General features: G+C 40.7%; 1 protein-coding gene across 5 annotated transcripts in view; it reads left to right on the top strand.

Moving 5' to 3' along the window:
- C11H2orf92 (chromosome 11 C2orf92 homolog) overlaps positions 1–19,195 on the top strand; it is a 47,542-nt gene that overhangs the window by 27,451 nt on the left and 896 nt on the right. For 4 of the 5 annotated variants that reach the window (XM_077915146.1, XM_077915145.1, XM_077915144.1 and 1 more), the window contains 6 exons: positions 1,089–1,223; positions 1,337–1,420; positions 9,186–9,287; positions 10,422–10,505; positions 16,520–16,615; positions 17,988–18,138. In XM_077915146.1, coding sequence (XP_077771272.1) covers positions 1,089–1,223; positions 1,337–1,420; positions 9,186–9,287; positions 10,422–10,505; positions 16,520–16,615; positions 17,988–18,138 — 652 coding nt within the window. The remainder of the gene's footprint in view (positions 1–1,088; positions 1,224–1,336; positions 1,421–9,185; positions 9,288–10,421; positions 10,506–16,519; positions 16,616–17,987; positions 18,139–19,195) is intronic. The other variant, XM_077915147.1, reaches the window with a different exon arrangement.

Below are 19,195 nucleotides of genomic sequence, written 5' to 3'. Positions count from 1 at the left end.
TTATTCATGAGAGATGCAGAGAGAAAGAGAGGCAGAGACACAGGCAGAGGGAGAATCAGGCTCGATGCAGAGAACCCGATGTGAGACTCGATCCTGGGACCCTAGGGTCACACCCTGAGCTGAAGGCAGACGCTCAACCACTGAGCTACCCAGGCATCCCTATAAACCACACATTAAAGTGAATATTTTACTGTGTAATAATGATGGTGTACCCTGCACAATGTTTTATTATGTTCCCTTGGCTGACACAATATAAAGAACACATTTTTTTACAAAGTGCATGAGTGATTGTATCTGCAGACACTTCATGAATGCTCTTTCACTTATGATAGGTGGCTGCTGTGGCCCTAAAACTTCTTCATTAGGGAATAAATTTCTCCTCCCTGCTGTTTTTACCCACTCCCTATGGCCAGAGAAAAAGGCTAGTCTTGACCTAGAATCAAGAAAATGTATTCAAACACTTAGGCATCACAATGTCCATAATGAAAATCCTGAAAATGTACTTCAAAATTCCATGAGTTGCTACATCTTTTAGCAGAGTTAACCCATATCCTTGATGTGGCCCCATGAGTGTCAGCAGAAGTCTTGAAATCACTCCATGACATCCTAACTCATCCTAGAGGAGATTGTTAACCCAGTGCTTTTCCATTTATACCTTCGTTTTTTCCATTCGTCAATGACAACATCAGAAATTCCTTGTGCTTATCAAACAGGTCAGGTAGGGGGTGGCCTGAGGCCCTCTGAGCCCCCTCCAAACATAGACTCTAGTGTGGTTTAGTGCAGAGTATGCAGTAGTGTTGTTCCCTGTCCTCCAAAACAAGAAGGCATCACATTTCCAAGATGGTCAAAGTCATTGCTTGTTGGCATCTTTTCCTATGGAGGGGAAAGTTTTTGTTGAGAAGACACTGAGATGTTGTGTCCATCTCTCTTTGCTCTCCCCCAGAACTGAACACTGAGCATAACCATGCTTGGATCCAGGGTCACCTATTGCAGTTTATAGTAGATACGAACACTGGGGTGTGATAAGGGGATAGCACTTTTCATCCACAGATGACATCAGCAAATTTCATCTCTTTCCTTCTTCACAGGCCTCTTGTGGTTGGCACCTTTCCCACCAGTCTCAGATGGGAAAGCCAAATCCCTCAGAACTCTACTGCCCAAGAGCACGAGGCACTCAAAAGGTGGACTAGAACCCAAGTCCGGTTCTCCTTCTCCTGGAGCAGGTGAAGTGTGTGATACTCCTCTCAAAATACCGTGCAAGAGAATATTGACTTAAAAAGAATACATGCAGGTCCAGTGAATGATTTAATCACAGATAAGGTTTATTTTTCCATAGGCTATCCTCCAGTAAAGAGCTTGAAAAATACTGAATTAATATCAAGTTCAAATAATCAAGAACAACATTTAGCTAAACTATTTGGTAAGTACCTCCCTCATGTGAAGCCATCAGGTTGTATTTGAAGAGTCTCGTCCTTGTCCATGGTTGTTGCTCAGATAACCTAGTGCTTGGATGGGAGGGAGAGTGCTTGCCTTGAGGTTATAACCAGTTCTTTGAATGTCAGAGTCCAAGGAAATTAGGCAAAGCATAGAAGATAAACACTTGGAAAGGATTCTTCTCCTCAAAGTGGGGTCTATGTAGCAGCAGCAGGGCCACTGTGTTCCCACAAGTTACTGCAAGTGCTGAGTCAGACCCCACCTTAGACCAGCTGCATCACATCTGCCTGACAAGATCTCTGGGAGATTCCTGCAGCAGTAGAGTGGCCCTGAGGCCCCAAGTCCTCATCCCTGGTTGAGCATGAGAATCCCCTGGGGAGATTTTTAAAAAGATGCCTGATCAGGTTCCCTGGCATAGGATGAGCTACTTGCACCAGTAGTTTTTAAACTCTCCAGATGATTCTAGGCTGGGAGTCATTCATCTATTTCATCTTTCATGTAACATTTGAGAAAACCAAGGCCTGGAAAGAAGATGGTAGAAAGCTCCAATAAATATGTTAAAATTGAACTGCTAAGAAGTGTCTTAAGCAACTATTTTGTAATATTGGATTCTAGTTGAGTACCTGTATAGTCCAGAGGAATGCTTGATGAAAAGACTGGTAAATTTTAATGGATTTTAGTGTTTCATGTAGATCCTACTATTCTCCTTCCCCCAGTACCACCGCAGGTAGCCAAGTAGTTGGCAGCCTGCATTCCATCCAGCAGTGTAGTTTGTTAGTGTCATCTTCAATGTGTTTACTGTCTTTGATGAGTTAAGGAAATGAGAGAAAAAGAACTTAAGGAAATCACAGAGACAATGTTTGAACAAAATAAGAATATTATTATTATTATTTTTTTAATTTTTATTTATTTTTACTTATGATAGTCACAGAGAGAGAGAGAGGCAGAGACACAGGCAGAGGGAGAAGCAGGCTCCATGCACCGGGAGCCTGATATGGGATTCGATCCCGGGTCTCCAGGATCGCGCCCTGGGCCAAAGGCAGGCGCCAAACCGCTGCGCCACCCAGGGATCCCAAAATAAGAATATTAATAAAGAAATAGAAATTATAGAAAGGAACCAAAGAGATTCTACAGTTGAAAAATATAGTGGCTAAAATGAAAAACTCATTAGAGGGATTTTTGATAGCAGATTTGAGCAGACAGAAGTAAGGATCAGTAAATTTGAACCGGGACAGTTAAAATTTTCCAGTCTAAGGAGCAGAAAGAAAAAATAATGGGAAAAAAATTAAAAACAGACAGAGGATGAGGGACCTGTGAAATAGTATCAAGTGTACCAACATATACATTACAGAAATCCCAGAAGGAGGAGAGAGAAAGGGGCAGAGAAAATATATGAGGAAATAATGGCCCCAAACTTCTCAAATTAGATGATTTTACACATCAAAGAAGCTCTAGAAACTCCAGGCATAAATGCAAGAGATTCACATTGAAACACATTATAGTCAAATTGTTGAAGCCCAAAGACAAAGCCCAAATTGTTGAAGTTCAAAGCCCATCTTGAAGGCAGCAAAGGAAAAACTCCTCATTGTTTACAAGAGATCCTCAATAAGATTAATGGGTGATTTCTCTTAAAAAATCATGGAGGGGGACAGCCCCGGTGGCGCAGCGGTTTAGCGCCGCCTTCAGCCCAGGGTGTGATCCTGGGGACCTTGGATTGAGTCCCACGTCGGGCTTCCTGCATGGAGCCTGCTTCTCCCTCTGCCTGTGTCTCTGCCCCTCTCTCTCTCTGAATAAATAAATAAAAATAAATCTTAAAAAAAAATCATGGAGTGGGGGATCCCTGGGTGGCTCAGCGGTTTGGCGCCTGCCTTTGGCCCAGGGTGCGATCCCGGAGTCCTGGGATGGAGTCCCACATTGGGCTCCTGGCATGGAGCCTGCTTCTCCCTCTGCCTGTGTCTCTGCCTCTCTCTCTCTCTCTGTCTATCATGAATAAATAAATAAAATCTTTAAAAAAAATCATGGAGGTCAGAAGCAACGCTATGACATATTTAAAGTCCTGAAAGAAAAGTACTGTCAATGGATAATTTTGTATTTGACAAAATTATTTTTTGAGCATAAAAGATAAATTAAGACATTTCCAGGTAAACAAAAGTTAAGAGATCTACCCCATAATACATGCTATAGAGAGTACTTCAGGCTGAGAAGACACTAGACAGTCAAAAATTTGAGAATAAAGGTGACTACATAGATAAATATAAAAAACAACATTATTGTTAATTTTGGTTTATTACTCCATTCCTTTTTGCAATGTGATTTAAAAGGCGATGAATATGGGCAGCCCCGGTGGCGCAGCGGTTTAGCGCCGCCTGCAGCCCGGAGTGTGATCCTGGAGACCCAGGATCGAGTCCCACGTCGGGCTCCCTGCGTGGAGCCTGCTTCTCCCTCTGCCTGTGTCTATGCATCTCTCTCTGTGTGTGTCTCTCATAAATAAATAAAAATCTTAAAAAAAAATAAAAGGCAATGAATAAAACAACGATCGCAAATTTATGTTCATGGACATACCATATGTAAAGATGTAATTTGTGACAATATAGGGGGAGGTGGAGATATATATGAGCAGAGTGTTTATATACTATTGAAACTAAGTTGGTGCTATTCAAACTAGGTTGTTATAAGTTTAAGATGTTAGTTATAATCCCCAAAGTAACCACACAGAAAAGAACTAAAAAATATACAGAAAAGGAACAAAAAAGACAATCAAAATATAACATTACAAAAAATCAGCTAACTCCTAAAGGAAAGCAGTAATGTAGGAACTGAGGAACAAAAATTTATAGGACACAGAACACAAATAGTTAAATAGCAGAAGTAAATTCTTTATCAGTAATTACTTTAAGTGTAAATGGATTAAATTCTTATTAAAGGGCAGAGATTAGCATATTGGCTAGAAAATTCAATTTTCTTGTTGGGAATGTAAAATGGTGCTTCTGCAATGGAGAACAGTATGGCTTTTCCTCAAACAATTAACAATAGAATTACCATATGACCCAGCAATCCCATATTTGGTTATATATCTCAAAGAATTGGAAGTCTCAAAGAGATATTTGCCATGCTTATAGCAGCATTCTTCACAATAACCAAAGGTGGAAGATACCCAAGTGTTCATGGATGAATAGACTAAGAAATGTGGTGTATACACACAATGCAATATTCAGCTTTAAAAAGGAAGGAAATTCTGTCACATGCTACAACATGGATGTACCTTGAGGACATTATGTCAAATGAAATAAGCCAGTCACAGGAAAGCAAATACTGTATGATTCTACTTATAAAAGATATTTGAAGTCAAATTCATAGAAAGAAAGTAAAATGGTAGTTGCCAGGGGCTGGAGGACAGGAGGTGGAAACAGGGAGTTGTTGTTTAATGAGTATGGAGTTTCAGTTTTGTATGATGAAAAAGTTCTGGGTATCTGTTATACAACAAGGAGAATAAACAACACTACTGAATTGTATGCTTAAAAATGACTAGGATGTTAGGGGCACTTGTCTGACTGGCTCAGTCAGTGGAGTGTGCAACTCTTGATCTCAGGGTTGTGGGTTCGACCCCCATGTTGGGTGTAGAGATTATATAAAAATAATAAAATCTCTAAAAAATTATTAGGGTGGTAATTTTGTGTTATGTGTTTTTTTACTAAATTAAAAAGTAAAATTTATTAAAATCCTTTTGTGATAAAAAACACTCAGTAAACTAGGAATACAAGGGCACTTCCTCAATGTGATAAGGGACATATGAAAAAGCAACAGCAACATCATACTCAATGATGAAAGTATGGATGTTTTTCCCCTAATATGAGGCATGAGACATTCTTTCAACATAGACTGTAAGTCCTAGTAGACAAATTACACAAGAAAAAGAAATAGAAAGATCTAAAATGGATCCATAAAAAGTTCACAAAAAATTATTAGAGCTAAAAAATTAATTCTGATAGCCATTAATTTGTTCTCTAGAGTTAAGTCTATTTCTTGATTTGCCTCTCTCTCTCTCTGTTTCCCCCCTTCTCTCCTTTGTTTTGTTTTTTAAATTCTGCATAGGAGTGAAATCATGTGGTCATCAAATGAAATCATTTGTCTTTCTCTGAATGATTTATTTCTCTTAATATAATACTGTCTAGTTCCATCTGAAAGTTTGCAGGATATAAAAACAACACAGAAAAATCATTTGTATTTCTATATTCTGATATGAATAGTCCAAAAAAAGAAAAGAAATAAAGAAAAATATTCTACTTACAATGGCATCAAAAAGATTAAAATACTTAGGAATACGTTTAGCGAAGGAGGCAAATGACTTATACACAGAAAAGGACAAACCATTGATGGAAGAAATGAAAGAAGATCTAAATGAATGGAAAGATATCCTATGTTTATGGATTGAAAGACTTACTGTTGTAAAGATGACAATAGTCCCCAAAGTAATCTATAGATTTAGTGCAAATCCTATCAAAATTCCAATTGCTTTTTTTTTTTCAAAAATAGAAAAACTCATTCTGAAATTCCTATAGAATCTCAGTAGACCCAAAGTAGTCAAAATAATTTTGAAACAGAAGAACATATTTGAGGGGCACCTGGGTGGCTCAGTTGGTTAAGCCTCTGACTCTTGGTTTCAGCTCAGGTCATGATTTCATGGGTTGTGGAACTGAGCCCTGTCTTGGGTTCTGTGCTTAGTGGGGGATCTGCTGAAGATTCTCTCTCTCCCTTTTCCTCTACACTCCACCCCCTCTAAAATAAATAAATAAATCTTAAAAAAAAGAACAAAAATTTGGAAGAACCCCACTTCCTTATTCCAAGACTTACTATAAAACTACAGTGATTTAAAGAGTGTGATGCTGGCATAAGGCTCTCTAGATTATAGATCAATGGAATAGAATAGAGAGTCCAGAAATAAATGCATACATCCATGGTCAGTTGATTTTCAACAAAGGTTCCAAGACCATTCAAGGAGAGAGAATAGTCTCTTCGACAATTTGTTCTGGGAAAGCTGGGTATTCATGTGAAAAAAAAAATGAGGTTGAATCTTTATACTATACACAAAAATTAAAACTCAACTGGGTGAAAGGCCTACATTTTTAGCTTAAACTTAAAATTCTAGAAAAAAACAGGAGAAAATCTTCATGACCTTGGATTAGGCAAAGGTGCATTTATTTTGACATCAAAAGCATAGGCAATAAAAGGAAAAATAGATAAATTGGACTTCAGTAAAATTAAAAACTGTGCATCAAGAAATACTTCCACAGAATGGGAGTAAATATGTGCAAATCATATATCTGATAAGGAATTAAGATCTAGAATATATAGAGAATTCCTACAACTCAAAAACAACAAAACCAACTAACCAAACGACTCAATTTAAAAATGAATGAAGGACTTGAGTAGACATTTTCACAGCTCTCAGGAGTGTAAGCACTGATGCCTCTCTCCATGTTAAGACCTATTGGGTGTTCTGATCACAGAGCTCTATGCCTGTTGGTCCTGTTTGGACATCTCTCTCTACATGGGACATAGACCTTTTTTTCCAGGAGTTGTCTCGTGTCAGGATTTCTGGGTTTGCCCTTCCTCCACGTGTGCTATTAAAGAGGCTCCAGTAAATCTGCACTGAGTATCTGGCTGATTGAATGATGGATAGGTTATCATGATTGAATGAGTGACGGGATGCAGATAGCTCTTGTAGCCTCCTACTGTGCTTTCAGGAATTCTCACCTGGGAATCAGAAGACTTTTCTCCTTCTTGCAGGAGCTCCATATCTCTGAATACCACCCTACATGTGTGGAAGGGGAGTGAGTGAATGTGAAGATGGGTGTTTAGTTCAGGGTTTGGGAAGATCCCATCAACTCAGAAAGGCCTACTGACCTGCCCAGCATCATGCTAGTGTTGGTCTTGGCATTGGTGGGCTACCAATAAACTCTCCAGGTTCTCTCTGAGCAACAATTCAGGATTGTGTAGGTCAACACATCCATCAGGGAAGGGGCTGATAACATGATGGCAAAGGCTAAGTACCTCTGCCAGATAGGTGACAAGTTGAGTAGAGATGGTTCATCCTCTCTGTACTATCTAAAATGGCACTGTTCTAGGTTAATAACATCTCATTTTAAAAAATTAACTTCCTGTTCAAAAAGGTACAAAGGTAATGTGTTTAGTGACCTCATGAATCAGTACAAAAATGAGTAAAGAAAAAGTTAATAGTCTTCTTGCTACACCCTATCAGCCAGGTGTGTATTCCTCCTCTCCATCTCTCTCCATGCCAGTAAATACGTATGTGCTTATGCGGAGATTTTTCTTGGTTTTACTGCTTTTACAAAATTGGGGTTATTTTCAATAGTGCAGTTTTCTCACCTTGGTTGGAAAGTGTTGGTTCTGGTGAATTAAAAAGTTTGGTATTTATACAAGTGATAGTCTCCTTATATATATGAAACTAAAACATTACATTTAATGCTGAAGTTCTATTTGATCGGTCTTTATTCCCTACCTTCTTAAGATAACTATTTTGATTTAGTTTTTAAGATTTTATTTATTTATTTGAGAGAGAGAGAGTGTGTGTGTGTGCATGAGTAGGGAGAGGGGCAGAAGGAGAAGCTGACTCCCCACTGAGGGGGCAGGGTGCAGGATAATGTAGGGCTTGATCCTGGTACCCTGAGTTCATGACCTAAGCTTCAGGCAGACAATCAACTGAGCCACCCAGGTGCCCCAACTATTTTAGTTTTCTTTTATCATACATTTACAGCCATGTATATATACTTGTAGAAATTGGGTAGCATTGTGTTAACACATTTTTTTAAATAAAATGGGATCGTAGTATGAAAAAAATGGCAGTGGTGGCAAGCACTTATCATTTTGTATAAGTAAATTTGATAGTTAATTTTTTGGGGGTCCTTAAGCATGTATTCCAACAAGTGAGTAGACCACCCACCAATGTACTAACAGTCTTGAAAAAGGACTCAGAATATATACACTATGGATGGAATTTGTAAGGAATATTTTCCCTGATTTTGCAAAGTAAACCTAGAAGGAACAATAATCTGCCATCCTCAGGGAAAAGTAGTAGCCTGAAAACTTTAAAAAGGAAAGAGAGATTTGTATATTTTAAAATATATAGCCATGAGGAATTAGGAACAGTTTATAAAGAGCCTTCTGACTTTTAGAAACCTGTCCTGCTTTATTTTTTCCCTGGCAGACTTCACCCTATAAAAATATATGGGCCATCTTGAGGAAGTCTCAGAGGTGGGTCAGAATGACAGTAGGAGGAAGAAGAAAAATAATGACACTACATGTCATGAGGTTTGGGGCAAAGTTTCTAGCTGCATAACTTTTTATGGGAAATATTTACTGCTCGAGACATCTGGTGCAATCCCACTTTTTCAGAAATGATTGTAGGAGGGACGCCTGGGTGGCTCAGGTTGTGATCCTGGGGTCCTGGGATCGAGTCCCACATAGGGGTCCCTGCAGGGAGCCTGCTTCTCCCTCTGCCTGTGTCTCTGCCTCTCTCTCTCTGTGTCTCTCATGAATAAATAAATAAATAAAATAATTGTAGGAGTTAGGATTTCCCTTCCCAAGACAAGATATTTCAGAATATAATTTCATATTTCCTTTGAGCTTATATCATTTATTTACTACATTTGTAGACTGCTTTAGGTACTTACAAGAGAAAAATATCAATCCTCCATGGCTGGTATTAATATGCCTTTTTTACTTCACTTGAGATGATATTCTACACCAAGTGTTTTACAAGGTTCCACATGAGACATCGTTTGCTGAAGCAAGGACAGCAGGCAACTCAATTACAAAGAGAGAAATGAAAGAAAGCAAGTATATGTCTTTAAAACTAGAAATGCATATATTCCTAGAGGTCTATATATATTGTATTACATGTACAGTGCTATCATTTTAGCATTTGTTAAAATAGCTCCCTGTGTGGCAAAGACAAATGGAGAAATGAAGGAAAGAATTGTCTGAGAACCTCACTATAGCTTCTAAGTCTATGGTCTAAAATGTACCTGTCCCTCAGTTTTGGGGAGATCCTTGTAGTTCATGTATCAAGCAGGTTCTCACTTTCTGGAGGTTCAGAGGACAGGAACTGGAATTCCAAGTGGTGTTTAGTGTTCCTGACAATGGGAGCCTTGAGTAATGTAGTAACTTTATATTGAACACACTTAATATTTCCCGATGCGTAGTTTTATACTTTGCTTAGCCCCTGGGGATAGCTGGTGCAGTCATTAGTACCCCATTCAATGGATAAGACCCAGGCCAAAAAATTACTTGCACTAGACACACCAGTGGAATTAACAAAAATGAAAAAAAAAAAAAAACTCTTCCCAAAAGTAGCTTCATATTATTATTTTTTTTAAAGTAGCAGTTTGAGAATTAAGACAGGTGTTTGACCATAGGTTGTAAGGATAGAATTGTATATCGAATTGCCAGGAGTATGTGAGAGTGCCCTGCACAGCAGCGTAAAGAGCACTGTGTTGGAATTTTGCATACAGATGTGAATTTCAGTTCCTCAGGTTTGTTTGCCACAGCATCTGCCTGGGCTCCCGCCTCTGCAGTCAGTAGCTAGCTGATGCCTCTCTCTACATCGACATATAAACTTTCAAATGTACATTCCCAGTACAAGTTGAATTCTATATTAGCATTGCAACACTTAAGACAAAATAGGGGGCAGCCCGGGTGGCTCAGCGGTGTAGCGCTGCTTTCGGCCCAGGGTGGGATCCTGGAGTCCCGGGATCAAGTCCCACGTCAGGCTCCCTGCTTGGAGCCTGCTTCTCCTTCTGCCTGTGTCTCTGCTTCTCTCTCTCTCTCTCTCTCTGTCTCTCTGTCTCTATGAATAAATAAATAAAATCTTAAAAAAAAGAACATTAAAAAAATAAAACAAAATAGGGACCCAAAGTGCTCATAAGTGTGTACTGATACAAATTTTTCTCTTTCATTTTTTCCCATAGGTTTCATCAAAGCAGCTAGTGTTGCTGGGTATTCTACTGAACCAAGATTTCTCCTTGGCAGCATGGACAGAATTTCTATCAATGGTAAATGCAAACGGATATAATTAGAGTTGGGGGTCAATGAGTAATACCTCTTCTTCTTTTGCCTGAGTTTAGAACCAAATGTGAGACTGAGCTAAGGAGGGAGCTCAGACAATCTTTCCTAGAAAACTTGCCTGGATAATGTGGGTGTTTCCCTTTGAATTTGGAAAAGTGCCTAATCATGGATGAAGTTTAAGATACCCATGGTTTCCCCAAACCCCTACCATGAGAGAGTTTGCTTCTGTAAAATTCACAGCATAGAGGAGCAGATAAGAATGTTTGCTTTCTGTAGGCAGAAGAATGCCAGAGAGAGAGAGAGAGAGAGAGAGAGAGAGAGAGGAGCTGCTGGCCATAGGCACCTGAATCCTCCTCCTAAACTTACCTGTGAAGTCCCTTTCTACCCTGAAAGCAGGGACTGGTGAGGGGTAAGCACATTCCTGAAGTGATACTCCAGACAAGTTCTCTCCCTCCTCACCACGGGGAGTGTGGGAAAGTGCTCCCCTTTAGCTGACGGGCAAAGACTCATCTCACAGACTCATGGTGGAGGCAGAATGGCTCTGAGGACAGGATGAGGAACTAGCATCCCATGAAGCATTTCTTCCCTAAACAGATATAAAATTTTATTTTATTATTATTTTTTTGTGTACACACTTAGTTTTATTGTAACAAAGCAACTTGTACACTTTTTACGTTTAAAACTGAGCATCTTTCCTTTCCAGTGAAACAAAAAGAAAATTTTTTTTTTCAAAAAGAAAATTTAAAAATAAACAGGAACGAAATTACAATAGAGAATGTCAATTCCAAAAAAAATCCTACAGGTTCTGCTGATTCTTCCGTTAAGTGACAGGGCTCAAGTCATCATTAGGAGAGTTTTATTTTAAAAGTGTCATCTTAAACTGCAAGGATGTCCGTTAAACATCACAATTAAATATGCCAAAGGAGAAGCCATGTTGTCAAAATGCTTACTTAACCCACCCAAACATCTCAAACCCACCCTTTCCTGACCTTCTACAATCTCTGAGCCCAATATACAGAGAAAGGAGGGAAAAAGCTAGAATTCTATGCACTGCTACACAGGGGACCTAGATAGTTTTTGGAGATTAATTTATCACAGAATTCACTTTAAAATGAATGCCTCTAATATTCCTGAGTTTGTCCTATACATTTCCGTCTGTGAATTTCGTGATAATCATAAATTCAATGTGGTTAGTGTCTCTTTGGTACCTAGGTCTACACAAGGAGATGTGAGAGGGTGATTTTATACTGAGAACCACACAGGCTAGAATGATTTCATCAACAGAGTCCAGGTCATGCTGTTTTTCTCTGAAGTGGCTATACCGTTTATTAAAAAGTCCATTTGTGCTCCAGTGATCTGAGATACCTCCTTTCTCTTATACTAAATTCCCACATGTCCTGGGTCTGTTCTTGGGCTTTCTATCCTAACCACTGGCTTAGTGGTTTCTGTATACAAACTGTTTTAATTACATAGACTGAAATAGTATGTTTAAGTGCCTTACAAGACTAGTCCCTTCTTTGCAGTTTTTGTTTGTTCGGTGTTTTCCTGGCTATTTTTCCACGTTTGTTTTTGCACAGGAACTTTAGTATCAACTTGTGTTGAAGTTGATATCAACTTCATTAGAAGTTGTTGATATTTTAATTAGCATTGCATTAAATTTATTATATAATATTCACTTTGGGAAAACTGATGGTAAGTCATTCTGGGCTGGAAATGGGGATGTCTTCCCATTTCCTCAGGTTTACTTTTGGCTCTTTCAGTGTGTGATTTTTCTCCCTTATTGGAGCTTGACTCAGTGCTTGAAGTACAAAATGGATTTATTTTCCTCTATCTTTCCAGACCCCCAAGGTGTACAGTGGACAATCTAAGCTAGATATGGAGTCCATTCCTTTTTTTTTTTTTAAGATTTTATTTATTTATTCATGAGAGACAGAGGCAGAGACATAGGCAGAGGGAGAAGCAGGCTTCCCTGTGGGGAGCCCGATGCGGGACTCAATCCCAGGACCCCAGGATCACAACCTGAGCCAAAGGCAGAAGCTCAACAACCAAGCCACCCAGGTGCACCCCCTTCTTTTACATAAAGGATCACCTTACAAATTAATCATTATACTCATCTTGATAATCCATGATATTGAGTTTCCAGGAGCCTCACAATTAGAAGAAACACGTAGATTAGGAAAACTTCCCTTGGGACTATAATGTCAGGTTGGATCATTTGAACTTAATGTTTTTTTGTAGGTCAAAAATAGTTAAAGGGTGCCTGAGTGGCTCATTCAGTTAAGCTCCAACCCTTGATTTCAGCTCAGGTCATGATCTCAGGGTCATGAGATGATGTCCTGTGTTGGGCTTGGTGCTCAAGCAGGGAGTCAGCTTGGAATTCTTTCTCTCCCTCTACCCCACCCCCCTGCTCCCTGTCTGTCTCTTAAATAAATAAATAAATAAATAAATAAATAAATAAATAAATAAATAAATCTTTTAAAAAATGGTCAGACATCTCTAATTTCATATGATTCAACCTCAACATGTGGTTCAATCATTTAGGGGTCTCTGCTCAATGGTATGGGTCACATACCCAAGTCCAGGCTTCCTACAGAGTGTAGATGCCTTTGTAAAGGTGTTACTTCCGGGTAGCCCAGGTGGCTCAGTGGTTTAGCGCTGCCTTTGGCCCAGGACATGATCCTGGAGTCCCGGGATGGAGTCCCACATCAGGCTCCCTGCATGGAGCCTGCTTCTCCCTCTGCCTGTGTCTCTGCCTCTCTCTGTGTGTGTGTGTGTGTGTCTCTCATGAATAAATAAATAAAATATTTAAAAAAAGGTGTTACTTCTCTCCATCCACAAAATTAGAGGTAGCTGATTAAAATCCTTATGTTTATATGGAAAAAAGCAAATGTTTCCGTTATTCAGCTATCTTCTTTGGAATTTCATTTCTATTGACATTACAAATTCTTTGCTACCTCTCCTTTTGAAAAGTGGAGCTTAATGCCCCTCTCCTTGAGTGTGGGCTGGACTTACTGACTTGCTGCTTCTAATGAACAGAATATGAGAGAGGTGATGGTGTGCTACTTCATAGATTAGGTCATAAAAGACATTGTGGTTTCTGCCCAGCTATCTCTTATATTGCTCACTTTGGGGAAAGTCGGTTGCCATATCGTGAGAACATTCCAGCAGTATCCACTCACTTAAGGAGAGGCCCTTGTGATGAGGAACTGGGCCCTCCTGTCTACAGCCAATGGAGAGGTGAGGCCTTCTGGCAACAGCTGTGTGAGTGAGCCATCTTGGAAGCAGACCCTCTGGTGCTAGTCAGCCTTCAAATGACTGCAGTCTTGGCCAACAAATTAGGCTTAGCTGGGTAGTTCTGGCTCAGAATCTCTCATGAGGTTGCAGTCAAGAGTCTTCAAGACTCTTCTCTCACTCAAGACCTCGCTATTAGTCTCCTACCTGGTGAGAGGTGCTGTGCCAGGAGTAGAGAGCTGAATGAGACACTTGTGTCCTTCAAAAGCTCACTGTTAATAGGAAGTCAGTGTCATCAGTAATTCTTAGCTATAAATATGCTAAAATGGAAGATACTTAAAAAGCGTTTCAGGTTGTATTTGCATGGAGCTTTGGTAGACAAAAGAGGCTAGTCTGTTTACTGACTTTTTGAGGAGAGAGAGTGAATTAAGAAGAGGACCCCCCCAACCCCCACCCCCCGCAGGCAATAGTCAAGTTCACATCACACAAGAAGAGAAAGCTGACCAGGCCCCTCTTCAGAGGCCAGGAGCTGCTCTGAAGCTATTCTGCTGGACCAGGAAATCCAGACTACACAAATCTTCCTTAGCAGCAGTGACTATTCCCCAAAAAAATTAGTGGTAAAAAGGGCTGGGTAGGAAGATGGCCGAGGAAATGAATTTTTTTTTTCGAGAAGTGTAGTGTTGTATTAATGTGTGCACAGGTGTGCAGCAAGTTCCAGCTATTATTGATTTAGCTCCACTGAAGGGAATCTAGTTCTTAGTTAACAGTACAGCATTAATTAATAGCAAATTAATATCAAAGTCTCATTTCAATGCCAGTTTCCTAAGAGGAAAAAGAGAGAGAGAGAGAGAGAAATTATGATGTAATTTTTCAACTTTTCCTTGAACACAAAGCCAAAATTTCTTGGCACTGGGGTCATTTAACACAGTATTACCAGGCCCAGGATGTGACCAATTGGCACTTGAATTGAGTCTGGATGTGGCGATTTGCTTGTCCTTGCTCCTGTAATGGGCTGCTACTTCCCTCATAGTTAATGATTTTCTATAGTTGAAATGAAGTTTGGAAACTGACTATATTTGGCAAAACTTGGTAACTGTGCTTATTTTGTCCTGCAGAAAAAAAATCCGACAAGTGATCAAAATCACAACCCATATTGATGATTAATTGTAGACAGTGGCTCCTAATTCTGGTTTTGTTTTTGTGATTACAGTGGCAAGGAGAGTAAAAATTTGTGTTCAAGTGATAAGTCTATCTTTTTCACACCTGTATGAAAGAGCAAGGCCAATGTAACCCCTTAGTGGACTAACTCTATATTGTCCAGAGTTTTCTGTGTATCTGTGATTGTTAATCTCTTGACTCTGATTTGACAAGCTGGCATTTTCAAAATCAGGTAATTAAGACTCATGTTAAGTTGCAAGTTTTCTCTGACAAGGTCTCAGATACAAGTGAATCAAAGATAGCCAGTGGCAGAGTTAGGATGCTTATATTTCTGATTTTCAATCCTGCCTGTTTCTACTAGACCATTCTGCAGCCCCTCTCCCAATAAATGTATATTTCAGTGTAGTTCACTCTTCTGTCTTGCCCTTGCCATTTAAGAAAACATTTTTAAAGTACTTTGTGGTTTATAAGTAGTTTCTATGAATGTTATGCTGGTTGTGAGGTAGGTCTTATTACTTTTTTCTTTTCTTTTTTTTAAAGATATTTATTTATTTATTTATTTATTTATTCATTCATTCATTCATTCATTCATTCATTCATTCATGAGAGACACAGAAAGAGAGGCAGACATAGGCAGAGGGAGAAGCAGGCTCCCTGTGGGGAGCCCGATGTGGGACTTGATCCCAGGACCCTGGGATCACATCCTGAGCCAAAGGCAGACACTCAACCACTGGGTCATCCAGCTGCCCCAGGTCTTACTATTTCTGTCTTATGCCGGTGGTATGGGGGTCAGAGAGAGGCTCACAATTGACTGAAAGATTCTCTCGAGGTCCTCTCAGGTGGTGGTCCCTGACCAGTAGCATCAGTGTCACTTGGGAGGTGGGGGGTGGGGGTTAGGAGTCTTGAGAAATGCACATTCTCGGGCCTCCTTAAGCCTACTGAATCAGAAACTCTAGGGTGGGGTCCAGTGGTCTGTCTTTTAAGGCCTCCTGGTGATTTGGATGCACATCAAGTGTGAGAAGCATAGCCTCACCCTATGGATGGGTCACCCAGGAATTTGTTAGATTGAAAAAATAATAACAAAACATTGATGTACATTTGGACTTTTCTCCAAAGTCCTCCCTAACTGCTCACTTTGGTTTTACAGAAAGTTATTTTTTTAAAAGATTTTATTTATTTCTTTATTTGAGAGAGAGAGAGGGAGAGAGAGAGTGAGTAGGGGAGGAACAGAGAGAGAGGAACAAGCAGACTTTGCATTGAGCATGGATCCTGCTGTAGGGCTCGAACCCACAACGCCAAGATCATTACCTGAGCAGAAATCAAGACTTGGCTGCTTACCTGGCCAAGCCACCCAGGCATCCCTAGAGGAAGTTATTTTTATCATAAAAATAGAACTAATCAGGGGCACCTGGCTTGCTCTGTCATTAGAGCCTGTGACTCTATATCTTGGGTTTGTAAGTTTGAGCCCCATGTTAAGTAGAGATTACTTAAAAAAAAAAATAACACTAATTACAGGCCAATGGTTGATTTTTTTTTAATTTTTATTTATTTATTTATTTTTCAATGGTTGATTTTAGATGAACATATTTTGTCTTTTGTCTTCTGTATTCAGGGAGGAGGGATAAGGAACCCTCTCTCGTCAATGGGAACATAAATGAGCGGCTTACTACTGGTGATGAAGAAGGATTTCAAGAAGCAGTTAGGACAGGTAACGATATGTATAGTGTAAGTTAAATGAGACCCGGAAGTACAGATAATGCCAGAATGCATCTGCGCCTTTCGTGGTATTTTAACAGAGTAGATGTCAGCGCACCTTTAATTTATCCACAAAAGCATCCGATATCCTGTTAAAATGATGAATTAAAGTATCTCTGGTAATTTGATCACCTTTTCAAAAAGATGCTGCTTTTAGTTGTTTCTACACAGCCAAGGTCATTCCTAACATGGGCATCATCTTCTGAGCCTCTGCCATTACTGCACTGAGGCTTCCTAACAAGCAGGAGGGATTAAATCCAAATACTGACCTCTGATCTTCAACCTTGGATGACCTGAGCCTGGGCCCATCCAGAACAAGTAGAAACTTGTCCATCATGGTACCAAGTGCAGTACACTCCTCCACGTGGCCTCTCGCTATCAAAAGTACAACTGGTTGTCACTTTCTAACTTGAAGAAATTAAATGCTGACTTATTCCAACAGAATAACAGCCCTTAGAGTTGCTTGGTGCTGCTGCCTCTCACTGTAGCACAAATGAAAGTGGCAAATTGGACATTTCCAGTTTTCTCCCCATAGCCCAAGATGGCCCTTGGCCAGCATCCCCCTGCCTGTATTGCTAGGCACCCCTCAGTGGTTTTCCACACCAAACCATCCAGTTCCTGTCATGGAATGTTTGTGCTCCATTGCCCTGATTCCTCCTTTTGTCACATTACAAATGGAGTGATAGAAGCTCTAGGATTCCTTGATGTCAGCTGGGGTCTCTAGTTAATGCTACCAAGCCCACACTTGGTGGCATTCCCAACCTACCCTCAAGATTTCTGCAAGTCCCTACAGTCCGTAAGAGCTCAAGATCGTCTGGCAGAATGTTTACACTTGTGCGTGAAATTCCCCCAAACCTACGCACTTGAGGCTGATTATATTTATGGCGGGAACCTGAAGCTGGGACAGTGGGGTGATGGGGGGAAGCTTCATACTGAATATTTGACTCCATTGTTTTCAGTAGCCATTGTAGAGCTTTCCACTTCCTCGGGGGTCCCTGCCTTCTCCTTCCATCTGACCTCTCCTCTGTTCTTCTCCTCCTGCAAACCGTACCTTGTTGTCCCTTCTTGGGGAAGAAGCTTGATGCTTGCTGGCTCATATCCTCAGCATCTCATCTCCACCACCAAACAGCATCTGATGTCACTGCCAGACAATATATGAGTGTATTATCTTAAGGCCAGTTTCTTCTTCAAGAGGACTTCTGAAGCCAGCAGCTAAAATTACTAAGGTTTTCAGATCTGCTGGAAGCCGAGCTAATAGGATGTCCCTGCAGATCTGTCAAGGGCTGTCTCTTTCTGTTTACTTTGCCATGTGTCTTTTCATCTAGATACTCAAGATAAGAATGTGCCATGTACACAGCTTCTGCACTTTCTCCAGAGGAACATCATCCTTGCTGCTGCCTCGGTGGCGGGAATCCTCGTGGTCACAACGTTGTTGCTGCTGGCATTGACCACGTGCATCAGGAGGAAACGGCCATTGTGAGTGGCTCTTAGCTCCCATTTGCTTCAAAGAATTCATGGGTATTTGTGACAATGGAGCCCCAGAGCTTCTTGCTAATCCTGGAGTTAGGAGGAAGGCAGGGACATCTAAGCCTGGTTGTGTAGTCATAAAGTACAATGGCCCAGGCTATGAATTTTTAAGCATTGTCTTGGTGTTTTTTTGTTTTTTTTTTTAAGATTTTTTATTCATTTATGACAGACACAGAGAGAGAGGCAGAGACACAGGCAGAGGGAGAAGCAGGCTCCGTGCAGGGAGCCCGACATGGGACTCGATCCCCGGTTTCCAGGATCACACATCCCAGGCCGAAGGCAGCACTAAACCACTGGGGTTGCCCTGCCTTGGTGGTTTTGATGCGTAGCTGGGTATGGCTTGGACCCTGCTTGCCTCTAAAGACCTTAGGTTAGGCTACACCTATTTCCACACTGAGAGCCACTAAATGAGGAGATGGTACAGCCTCTGGCTGAAAGATTGGAAAATAAAAATATGAGGGCAGGGTGGGATGAGGCTGTGGAGGAGACGAGCTCAGGGCTATTTGGCCTGTTCACAATGGGTCAGCAGTATTGGTTGTTAGAATATTGAAAGATCCTTCCACTGGTCCTTCCCAGGACCTCCCACAGACTTCCCAGTCTTCCCCAGGATCCTGCAAATGAAGGGTTAATGCCTGGCCCAGCAGTGGCCCTCCAGGGCTCTGCTCTGACAGTAGCTACTTTATTTGACTACTGTCTGTCTGTAGCACTTATTAAATATATCAAATATCCACCCCACCCCACCCCACCTAGCCATGAGAGGGCTCTGGCACAGTGGCCACAACCATGGGTAGGCACTAGAAAGTAAATGGCTTACAAGATTAAACATTTGCAGTAATAGCACCTTGAAATTATGTGCCTCCATCTGTATCTCTTGAGACACACTGCTTAATCACAGGGAAAAGCAGCTTCCCAAGGCCCCTCGGGTCCTCCCTAATACCGCATTGTGTATTTGGCCTGTCCACAGGGAAAGGCGGCTGTGGTGTGGCATGGGAGGGTGAAGTGTCTC

This window comes from Canis aureus, chromosome 11 (assembly GCF_053574225.1).
Source record: "Canis aureus isolate CA01 chromosome 11, VMU_Caureus_v.1.0, whole genome shotgun sequence".
NCBI lineage: Eukaryota > Metazoa > Chordata > Mammalia > Carnivora > Canidae > Canis > Canis aureus.
Note: the sequence above shows the minus strand (reverse complement) of the source record. Positions and strands in the feature narration are given on the sequence as shown.